A 12,336-nucleotide genomic window follows, 5' to 3' on the forward strand; every position below is an offset into this window, starting at 1 on the left:
TATGAATAAAAGGCTTTTTATGAGTTAACTTTAAAAACAACATTTTTTTAATTCAGGTGATTAAATGGTAATTCAGATAGACCTGCTTACAAATATTATGTTTCATTCTTACCAAGTTTGTTAAAAATGCTAATGCTACTAGGCTAGATATTACACACTGTACCTTTAAGCTGGTAAGTGAGTAGAGTAATCTTGTAACCATCTCCAGCACTGTTACTAAAAAGGTAATTCATCACACATTACTAGTAACTTTATAAAAGAAAAAGTGTTACATTACTTACTTATTAAGTTAATGGGTCACTGTTCAATTGTGGTATTTTCATCAGCATCTGTTCAAGGTTTTTAATCCACCTGTCTCTGCTGCTATCACAATATGTGAGAGGCTGAAGATGTCCCAGTTACCAGCCCAGTTATATTGGCCACCCAAGATGGCAGTGTCCACAATCAACTGTAGGATACATCTATTAAAGATACGCAATGAGACAAATATTCATGATTTCACACATTCCCTGGAAACTAGCGTTCCATTCAGTAATGAGAAAAATCCCCCTTGTGTATTCTTATTTATTCAGATCAAAAGTAAAAAGTTGTCAATATTGTACTAGAAAAAATCCCACAAGCTACTCTTTAAATATGTTATAAATGCCAACAAAAAGAAATAAAGGACTAAAAGTTTGTAGTGGGTGTCAGACATGTTCTCTATGTAACCAAGTTTGTAACAAATCCCATAGGAATATCTGCAGGCTCATGGAAAGTGCATCTTCATCTTATGAAGTCCACATCAGAGCCCGCATGCACTTACTGATTTCGCAATAGAACAGCACTGAGGATCCAAACACTTGCTAGGAATGTGCCTCGAAGTCTGAGTCAGTAGGTGTTATTTGGAATCTGCCAAGGTAAAGTAGAGTTAATATAGTCCAACCATCTTTGAGTTCAAAATAACAGAATCCGATACGTGATGTTACTGAGACTATGCTTCAGATAGTTGATGGGACAAAGTAGTCTATTCTGCCAATAATAAATACAAGTTTTAATATAATTATATGATAAAAAAATGACCTTTTTAAGTTTTTAATTTTGTCTCACAACTTTAATGAATGCTCTTTTCTGCAGCAGGCAGGTGATTCAACACTAATCAACAGAAAGGCAAAGTTATGTTTACCAGCTGATGAACATAGTGGAGCATTTAGCAGCTGAAAATCCTGATGTTTTCCTCAGCTGCTGGTTAAAACTAAATAGAAGGAAGAGTTAATTTTGTACTTAGGGCTGTCAGACTGTCAGAAAATCAAAATGACCTCTCTCCATATAAACGGAGGTGAAAACACTTGTTTCACAGAAACAGGCTTTGGCACTGCTCTGCTGTGTTTCTGCTGCTGACCACAGTCTGCCTGTAAAACCATAATCTCAGCTCACTGGGTTCGATCCCGAGGTTAGAGGTCATTGCCAGTGCACAAGCTTTAAATACATTTGAAATATCTTTGTGACAAACAATGTGGGAGGATTTTCTAACTTGAATAGACTGGTGAAATCTGCCAAACCACAATGGAAAACTTCTCCAAACCTTTAATGCAAACTTGTTTTCTATTGTTTTTTCTTCCTTCTCACTTTCTCAACTTACTCTCACTTGTCTTTCTCTCTGCAGCTCGCGTTTCACTAACAATAATGTTTTCTTTTTCTGTCTGGCACCTATCCATCTCATCCACTTATGCTCCACCCAACACCCATAAACACATAGACTGCCTGGACATTGGAGCAGCTCGTACTCTACTAGACAATGATCACTATGCCATGGAGAAGCTGAAGAGACGTGTGCTCGAGTACCTGGCTGTTAGACAGCTGAAATCCTCACTGAAGGTGCCCCTTATACATCCATCTCACTGTCAAACATATTAAATTATGCACTGTATAAATAAAGAATCTATTATTTTAAATATTGGAATCAATTATCAACATATTGTGCATCTGTAAATTTCCTTGTTTTTGTGTCTCAGGGCCCCATCCTATGCTTTGTGGGGCCTCCAGGAGTGGGCAAGACCAGTGTGGGCCGCTCCATAGCCAGGACTCTGGGCAGAGAGTTTCACCGCATTGCTTTGGGAGGCGTTTGTGACCAGTCTGACATCAGAGGACACAGGTATGATTGCAGGAAAGTAACTCAACTCAAGAATTACCCTGATGCATCCTACATAGAAAAAAATATGGACCCGTTGAGAAGCTATTCTTCTTTAGAAAGTTGTATGTACCATTAATTTATCCTTCAAGACAAGGGTTTTTTTCCTAATAGGAAGTAAATTACCCTAATTATAAGACAATGCACAAGACAAACAACTACTGCAAAGAACTGTTTGCTGGGATGAGGATTAATACTGAACGTTAGATCTTATTCTTTGACCTTCTTTTACCTACTTTTTAGTATTTATATTATGTACCCAGCAGTGCAACAGTGGGCAAATGTAGGAGCCGCTGCTGTATCATATTTGACCAGTATGGGCCAAAATACTAGCACTGACAATAGGTTAGTTGTATATGTTTTTCAATTTAAGATGAACAAAGAGCAATAATGAAAATTGTCCCTAAAATTAAGGAGTAAATATTAACAACTGTGATCTCACTATTGATCAAAATATTAATCATTATATCATTTTGGCCAAAATCGTGCAGCCCTTCACTAGGGCTGGTGCATTCTGGGAAACCTAAAAAACACCAGCCAGTCAAAGACAACTCATGCTGTCCTAGAAGTCCTAGATTTTTTTTTAAAGATTGTCTTGTTTTGGAGTCATTTTTCTAAAACAGGTGATGAATGTCTAAATTATGTTATGGATCATTTCAAACAATGACTAATGTTAGACAGCAGCATTAAGAACAGGCTAAAGGCTGGAAACACACACGTCACACAGTGTCACAAGCAGACAGTACAATTGTAGTGGCAGAAACTTCAAGTAATGTAATAAATGTTAATTTTCAGATGTTCAAACCTGAGTCACTGCTACTGTGTTCTTTTTTTTTAGTTGATGGCGTTAACATCACTTTTTTCTTATCTTACTGAATGATATTAGATCCGTTAGTATGTTTGGTTCAGTTGCGCTAAATAGCTTGCTTTGCATGTGCTGATTTTAAATGTGGGTCTGCCATTGTTTAGACCATTTAATAATGAATTGGACACTGTGGTTAAAACTATGAATGGCAGATGAATTATTATTAAGTCAAAAATATGCAAAAAAAAAAAAAGTCTCAATACTGACAAACTGGATTTTTTTCTACTCAAAATGATATTCACTTTTGCATGAAGTTAAAGTATTTTTCATCTCATTTCATCTAAAAAAAAGATGTTTGTTACTGTTAATTTTTACAGTTTTAGGGACATTAACAGATCAGAAATGCCTGTAGTCCACACAGAAATTGGATTAAGTTATAATACCAACACTTTGATAGAATTTCAAAGTTCTAGTGACAAAATGAGTGATGTTTTTACAGTTAGAAAACCAGGACAATATATCTTATGCCTGAGATCTGTAATGGGTTCTTTTAGGGATGTGGGTTGTTAAACGGTTAATAATAAGCCAGTGCGAGATTTAAGAGTCATTGGACTAATTACCTTTCATTTTTTTTTCAACACAGGCTTGAGATCCTGGTCTATAATGTTCTTTTAAAGTTTGATGAACCTTGCACCACTAAAAGCTACTGTAGCCTCAGTGAATGGCCGCTGCCTTCCTGTCTAAACTTTTCCCCGGGGCTTCACCGGATGTAAATATGAGAAGCTTAGCAGTTAGCGTGCAGTAGGAACAGCGTGGTATGACAATTTTTTTAGTAATAAATGGAAATAAAGTGGCGTGTAGGCTGTCAAGGGTTGAACTCACGTATAACTACTCAACTGAAGTGAAAGGCCACATATCAAAGACAATCTACAGAGCGGAACGAAGACTGGCGGAGCTAGCTGCTAATGCTAGCGGGTGTGATGTGAGCCTAATATACTCTGTACTGTGTGGCTGACACAGTGACCCTGATATGAATTTGACTATTTTCTAAGTATTATACTCTCTGTAGACTAGTCAGTTAAACATAATTTAAATGAGCGTATAACAATAACAACATTGCAACAATTTTCATAAAATAAACCTCAAAGTAATCAAATCAGTTCATAATTTATGACTTCACTCTTAATTTAGATGCATTTTTATCATAATTTGATTCATATGAGTTTTTATCACATCCACTTTTATTAATTTTTAATTGTTGTTACTTTCATTCATGTATTATTTTCATTGCAATAAAATTAGGGCTATACATCTGTGTATTTGCATTATTTAATGCAATTTTTTTTATTTATAAGCATGGAAGAGTTCACAGACTGCACATCTTCTGAAACAGACTTCCACAGAAAGAAACATCTTGGTTTATGGCAGGGGTGTCCAGACTTTTTCCACCGAGGGCCATATATTGAAATACATAAGAATGGTGGGGCCACTTTCATGTACCGCACCTTGAGGATATTCAACCAATCTAATGTAGATTAAGATGTTCTTAGTGACTGAGTGTGCTAATATGGCTAGTAGTTGATTGACAAGGCCAATCAATTGAAGGATTTTTGGGAGAGGAGACAGATATTGGGGGTCCTGGTTGGCCCTGGATACCACTGGCTACGCACCTGGTACACCATTGGCGCCACTGTTTAGTAGGGTGATTAATTAGGGCATTCTAATCAAGATAACATTATTACTTTGGTTGCCAATATGTTTACCATTTACAGTATCATCTTTGTGTAGTCACAAATTAATAAAAATATCAATAAATTCTTGTCAAAATGTTTGTTTACAGAATGAGCATGGTAGCACTGCCTTGTGCTTAAACTAAGAAGTACAATACAATCAAGAAAAAACTTCATCTTCTAATTTCATTTTATGTTCAAAATTTGCTGTGGGCCAATCAAAAGTGGACCACAGGCTGCATTTGGCCCCCAGGCCATAGTTTGGACACCCCTGGTGTATGGGCACAGTGGATTACTATAAAATCAGCTCTGACTGGAAATAATCTCCAGAAAAGAGTGGGAACCATATTTGGCAAAAACGCTCAGTTTTTAAATTGCTGCAAACACATTCATCAAAATGTTTAAAGAGCGTGCTAATAAGAAGCATTGTGTTCATAGTTTTGTGGCTCTTTGTTCTTAAGCAGCTCATTTTGAATGATGTGGTTTCAGACACTGATAGTACTTCCTGCAGCAGTGAGAGTGGCGCTTCTGTTGGCTCTGATGGTGTTGAAAGGAGCACAGCGCTCTCTGCTGCTGAGAGGAGTATGTCTCTGATCATGACTAAAATATTTGGATTATGTTTCAGATGTAGTCATCACACTGAACAAAACAACATGAAAAATGAAGCTAGTTTGGAAAAGATAATCTGTTTTCTCTTTATTTTTCTTTAAACTTAAGAGGAAACACTTTTCTTGTCTGTAAGGAGTAATTAAGTTATTTCTCATTCAGACCATTTGGAGCACACTGGTTTAAGATGCGTCCAGGACTTTGGAAAGTTGTGCCAGTTTATCTTTTTTGTTGTGCCTGGAAGTCTGCCCGTGCTGATATACTAGTGAGATGATTAAAAAAGGCACTGTAGATGAAGGGAAGCTCTTATCAGGACATCTGAGGACATTAAAAGGATGGGCAGGTCATAACAGAAGGGACCTCTACACAGCTCTGGATGTAGAAACACCAGGCACAAATTTGTCTTGGACTGTATTTTAGTTCTGTCAGGAACGCACGCATGATCTTTGAAACAAAGCACAGTCCTCAATTATGATGTTTTTTGTGAATTTAAAACATTCTCAGTCTGTGAGAAACTGAAATGAATGTACACTGAAATGAGTTGAAACCAACTGCAGCATGTTTTGTCAATGAAACTGGACCAGGCTACAGTTCTGTATCAGTCTACATGTCTTATGTTTAACCTGTAAAGCCTATTTAATACTTCAGTGCCCAGTCCACCCTGCAGCTTACACCATCCTTTCTGGCACCTTGAGGTACTTTTTGGCATAATCAGGGGTGCCTTGAAAAATGTTTTAAATTCACCAAGAATTACCCAGGTCAGCATAAGTTATCAGAAGTGTCTCATGTGTTCTTTTCTTGAAACGTGTCAATGTTGCGTGAATTGGTTATGTCAGCACACAAACCATGCAGATTTTCTTTTATTTTTAGTTGTTTTTTAATGAGAAGTGTGTCAAAGTAGAAGAGGCCAGTGGATAGATTCAGAAACAGGGATGGGAGTGGAGGAGAGACATGCAGGAAAAGAGCCACAGACCAGACTTGAACCTGGACCAGTTCCGTACATGGGCACACCTTTACCATCAGGCCAACTGTCCAAAAATAAAGCTAATTCTATTGATCTATGAATGCCTCAACATTCATAGGGATGCAAAATGTTTCTTTTTTTAAATAAACACATTTTGACTGAGGTTACTTGAGATTTTTCCAATTTTTTGAAGGGTGCCTTGATGGAAACAAGGTTGAGGAACGCTTGTATACACCATAGGTTACACACATAGCCTGATGTGCATCTCTGGAAAATATAACTACACATTGAAGCAAGGCAGGACGCAAGCCCTGTGATTGGCCTGCTGGATAGCTCTGGTGACTGCTTGTCTTTGAGTAAAGTCTACAGGCATATTGTGTGTACTGTAGTGTTAGGTTAAAATGGCTACATAGAACAGTCAGATTAATCCGTTTTACTAGCTGGCATCCAGAAATATTTTAGGTGCGATTTCCCCTCTAAGTGGCCAAACAAGCTCAAAATATTCCTCTCTTCTCTGTCCTAACTGATTCAGCAGCTGTATATTCAGTTTCCTGTGATATCTCTTCTCCTTTCTTTTTTGCGAAGATTGCAGTAAATCAACAGCTGCTCAATATTTATCAACTTCAGTATGGTATTTATCCATTTTCTACACCGCTTATCCCACTGGGGGGCTGGAGCCTATCCCAGCTGTCGCTGGGTGAGAGGCAGGGTACACCCTGGACTGGTCTCCAGTCAATCCCAGGGCTGACATTTAAAGACAAACAACAAGGCAAACTCACAATCACACCTATGGCCAACAATTAATCTAACAAGCATGTCTTTGGTGGTGGGTGAAAGCCAGAGCACACGGAGAGAGCCTACGCATGCATGGTGAGAACATGCAAACGCCTGCTGTAAGCTTAAGCCTGTTCCTAGATTATAGCAGTCTGTGCTGCCTCATTCTGTCCAGACAGCAGTAGTGGGACACAGTTTTGGATCGGGTTTGTCTTAAGGTGATCCCAGAGGGACAACCACTGAAATCAAAAATGTTCAAGTGGGAGAAGGGAGGAACAAAAACAAAACAGTAACAAGCCCCAACCAAATGAGCCTCTGGTCCTAGTAGCACCAAGATAAGGGATGTAGCTAAAGTATCAGTGCAGCTGTTTGCAAAGATGCTTTAGCTCTGCCTCAGCTCAGGCTTTGTGCCTGATTTTAGATTTGCTGAAAGTTAGGTTGAGATAGCTTTTCCAATATGGCCCCCACCAGGAACAAACTTAAAGAGTCCCCTACTGTAACTAAATTGGCGATGTCAGCCAGACCGTCCATGTTTGTCTAACCTAGGCCAGGGAATAAATCATTGAGCTGAGCACTTGTGCACTTCAACTCGCCTTTGAGCCCTACAGAGCTCTTTTTTTGTTGCTGTATATGATGTAAGGTAATAATCAAGGCTTGTGCCTCTGTGCAGCTGAGTTTCTCACACTGCAGGCCTGGTCCTGGTGATCTGAAATCAGGCTAAACAGAGCTAAGAAACCTCCCTGCCAGATGTGAAACATGTGTTTGGCATACCAACAGCAGGAGTGCAGGAGATAAAGATGAGTGTTTTTAAGGGGTAGCAACTTACTCAACTTTTGAAACTTTCTCAGAAGGTCAAACACTTTTAAAGTTTCTCCTAAAGAATTTATGGTGATTGTGTTTCTTTTATTCCCCTTCTTGGAACATTGGTCAGGTGGGGGTCATTGCAAAATGTTTTTTTTTTTTTCCTAGCAGGCCTATACAATGAATGCAAAATTAGGGGGAACATTCACACAGTTGGTCAGCTGTTTGAATTCTGCATGTCTTCTAGACGCACATATGTAGGCAGCATGCCCGGCCGCATCATCAACGGTTTGAAGACGGTTGGAGTTAATAATCCTGTGTTCCTCCTGGACGAGGTGGACAAACTGGGGAAGAGCCTGCAGGGAGACCCAGCAGCTGCTCTGCTTGAGGTCAGAACTGTTTCTACCTCGTTGATTATCTGAGGATTGTCATTATTGCTTGTGTCACATAGCATGTGATAAACCTTAACATATTATTAAACTGCAAATAAGATTTTTTAAGACATTTTGCTTGTTTTTGTTTTTTAGTGTTTTGTTTCTCAAATATTCTGCCTCCTAAAGTAATTGTAGTTTGTTTAAAAAAATGAAATAATCAGTAGTATTTTTTAAATGTTCCTTCAGGTCCTGGACCCAGAGCAGAATCACAGCTTCACAGACCATTACCTCAACGTGGCTTTTGACCTCTCTCAAGTGCTCTTTATCGCCACAGCAAACACGACAGCCACCATCCCCCCCGCCCTGTTGGACCGCATGGAGGTGCTGCAGGTACCAGGTGGGTTTAGATTAAGAGAGCCGCCCTCAGGGAACCATGTCTGCAAAAAAGCCCTGCTTGTGTCTGCCGCCCAACATTAGCTCTGGGAGCAGATCCAAAGCAGAATGAATCTGCATGATTTAATTTGCTGCAGTGTAGTATAGACACAGATGAAACAAGCATCTGCATATCCAGTCATAACTGGATGCATGCAAATGTACATACACATGTTCCCTAGAGATTTTTTTAAAGAAAGGGTCACTCAAGGGTTATATGCATTTCTGTTGGATAGAAAGATAATGCCCATCAATATATCGAATTTATGCCTTCAGATTACAGAGAGATCATGTTTTATTGCCTCAAAAAGCCTTGTTATGATCATACTCAACATTAATGTGCAGGTGTGAATTTCTCCAAACTCTATGAACCAAGTAACACCTGTGATGCCTGTCAGCAAAGTTTAATGTCAAAAATTCTTTGTAGACATGTTTTATGAAAGTAGAAGATCAGTCATGTGTTCAACATGCATATCTTGAAGTATTCATGTAAATCTTAGTGCAAGATCAAACTGCAAAATACATGCTTTAAATCCTTAAATCTTTTTCGTGTTTTCATGGAAAGATCAACTTAAGAGTCCTAAATATGCTATTATCCACAGGAAACATATCTTAAATCCACCATTAACAGGTTTTTATTGATATTTTTCACAGCATGTTAACTATCGTGTTAGCTTAGTCACGATTTATAGAATATGCACTTTTTGGTCTGTCTTCTTGGTAACAGTTTTCAAAGTTTGAGAAATCCTTCATCCTTTTAGTTGTAATTAGGGCTTTCAGGAGATTAAAATTTTAACCCTAACCCATTGTGTGAAAAAATGGGTAGCTTCATTTAAAAAAACCCAACATGAATAGATTGGACTTTTACTTTGAAATGCACGTCAGATGTGTTTCTGTACATTGCATTCAGGTCAGTATGTGCTGACAGTTTGGATGAATACAAAAGTCTGTCCACACAGATCATGCTGAGTATTTCTTCACATGCTTAGGAAGGAGAAGTGTTTAAGGGCCCATCAGGAAAATGGCACAAAATCAGTCAGAATGTGTTTGTGCTCTTGTTTGTAGGCTACACTCAGGAGGAAAAGGTGGAGATAGCTCACCGTCACCTGATCCCAAACCAGCTGGAGCAGCATGGATTAACACCTCAACAGCTGCATTTACCACAGGACACCACACAGAATATTATCAGCAGGTAAACACACTCAGAAGTACTATTCACACAGGATTAGAATTACCTGTGAACCTCTGATTATTTGTAAATTATCTCCTCAAGTCAGTGTTTGGTGTGGTGCAGGCACACTGGATAAGTTAAGTCTGTAATGTACTCAAATTTACAGACTTTCTGAAGGAAAACATGAAGGTGCAGCATGGTTGCAGCAATGGAAACACAGTCAGTTTTTATTTCTAAAGTTCATACAAAAAAAATGCAATGTTGTGTACATTGAGTTCTGCAGGTGATGTTGTCTTTATTTGTCCTACACATACTGTTTACCAGAGTTTCCAATAGACAACATGTGCTAAAGGTTTTATTTAAAAATCAGTCAGAGCAGAAGAGAGAGAGGGAGAAAGTTGAGCATCCCTCCCGTCTATGAGGGAGCAAGACATCTTGTGTTAAATATAAATATGTTTAAATGAGTGAGTAAATAAATAATTTGAATAAAATCTGTGAACATAAGCTGGAATGAACTGAAAGCAAAGCACTATTATTAACCTAAATTAGTCAAAACCTTGTTAGCAATGTCCTACACAGCCTGTATTATTTTTTTTCTCCCATCAGATGAAGCCACACTCCTCTGCCCTGCCTCTTTGCCTTTGATGCTGTTTCCTAACAGCATGCAAGTGTCAGACATCACACAGCATCGCACACTCGCTGTCCACTCTGCAACCATAAAAAAATGAATTCTCTTTCCTGTGATTACTTATGCACAAGTATCGTCACTTTGTAAAGCAAGCTAACAAGCTCTGTTGAGTGAGGGAAATGCCAATCAAGGAAATATTTCTCACATTCCTGAGGTCTCATCATCTGCTTTCCTTGTTCTATGCCCATCACAAGACAATTTATAAAGAGGAAAACAGGAATGCAGCAACAGGGAAAAAAGGTTGTGCCGTTTCTCACTGCTTAAATACTTCAGTAGGAAACAATGTAAACAAGCTAATTTTGTTGTTGCTCTTTTCCCTTGTGTGTAGGTAGAACACAGATTTACTAGGTTGATCAAAAACTTGATGCAGCGTTTCCAATACGGTGACCACCAGTGCTCTTCAGAAACCACTGAGCAGTGTCAGTGAATTTGAGGCAGTTTTCTTTTGTTCTGTAAACTGACTTGAAGCTACACGTAATATTCATACAATAAAAATGTAAAAACTGAACTGGGCTTGGCTAATTTTCCCAGATCTTTGTGGAGCTCACAAGCTCACATCTGAGGCCAAAACTGAGTTTGACCTTTGCTTATCAAAGTGTTTCATAACAATATCAACATGTGTTGTGGACATTTGTCTTGACTGATTTTGTAGACCTCTTCTTAACCTTTTTGATCAGAAAACATTTTTGTGTTCATCACCGAGTGTAGCTTCCTTTGTGTTCGGAGAGCTGTTTGTTTTTCTCAGAGTGAAGTAAAACTGCATCTAGCAATTGTTTTGCCATTCATATTGTTGAGTTAGATTTAAGATACACTGTAAAATCTAGAAGAAATTAATTGGTAATGCAGGAGATTTTTGTAGCCTGTTTTTCAATCTTTAAATGCTATTAACTCCATTTACCAGGTCAGTTCTAAGTCAGCAGCAGCGTCACTTTAATGGTAATATATTTAGACATATGCAAAAGCACATGGTGAAAGGATAAGCCACATTTGAAAAACTAGAAAAGCACCTGGAGAGCGCAGACCTCCGCCATTAGCCCTATCTCCCAATAGTGAAGAAGCCTTTAAAAACACCCCCATGTGCCCCTCACCACGGCATTCGGCGATTACTCCCTCCCCGGTGGGTTGAAAACACAGTGAGGCAAAGCACTGGCTTCGCTACAGGTGGACTGTCATGGGGGAAGTATTACCTGCTGGTGCCAACAGATGCACTGACAGTCTCACCCATGGTCTCACTGGACAACTGGAAGTCATGGCAGAAGGAGAATATTCCTCTATTCCCCCCAGCATTGTGAGTATTCTCGCTACAATTCGCTGTCTTTCTCTCCACAACTCCACAACTTTGAAGAGAAACATACCCAAAAATGCTGCTGGGATTGAAGTTACTCATATCCACCATCTCCTGGTGTAAAGTGGTAACAGCGCAGACCTCTGCCATTAGCCCTATCTCCCAATAGTACAGAATGCTTTAAAAAAATTCCTGGATCCAGACGGTGATCTGGATCACTCCCAAAATCTAATCAGTTTTTCCTTATGCCATTTCTGACATTTCCTGAAAATTTCATAAAAATCTGTCCACAACTTTTTGAGTTATGTTGCTAACAAACAAACAAACTAACAATCCCACCCGTTCACATAACCTCCTTGGCGGAGGTAACAAAAGCAGGAGCTCTTTCAAGATGATGCTGCCTGCAGACCTGTGCAGCACTCAGTGCTCTCTGATTACTATAGAAACAGCCAACATCACTCTGCAATCTTTAAGACACTGCTGATTTTAGAGACTCCATCTTTAAGACAAGTGAAACAAACTGAAAGAAGATAAGAGGC

The 12,336-nt window shown here is 38.9% G+C and overlaps 1 protein-coding gene across 1 annotated transcript in view; it reads left to right on the forward strand.

The window, feature by feature from the left end:
* lonp2 (lon peptidase 2, peroxisomal) overlaps window positions 1-12,336 on the forward strand; it is a 47,070-nt gene that overhangs the window by 20,934 nt on the left and 13,800 nt on the right. Inside the window, exons 8-12 of the mRNA XM_041795349.1 lie at window positions 1,736-1,854; window positions 1,992-2,131; window positions 8,095-8,236; window positions 8,468-8,618; window positions 9,719-9,845. Of these exons, the coding sequence (XP_041651283.1) occupies window positions 1,736-1,854; window positions 1,992-2,131; window positions 8,095-8,236; window positions 8,468-8,618; window positions 9,719-9,845 (679 nt within the window). The remainder of the gene's footprint in view (window positions 1-1,735; window positions 1,855-1,991; window positions 2,132-8,094; window positions 8,237-8,467; window positions 8,619-9,718; window positions 9,846-12,336) is intronic.

Source organism: Cheilinus undulatus, linkage group 9 (assembly GCF_018320785.1).
Source record: "Cheilinus undulatus linkage group 9, ASM1832078v1, whole genome shotgun sequence".
NCBI classification, from domain to species: Eukaryota; Metazoa; Chordata; class Actinopteri; order Labriformes; family Labridae; genus Cheilinus; species Cheilinus undulatus.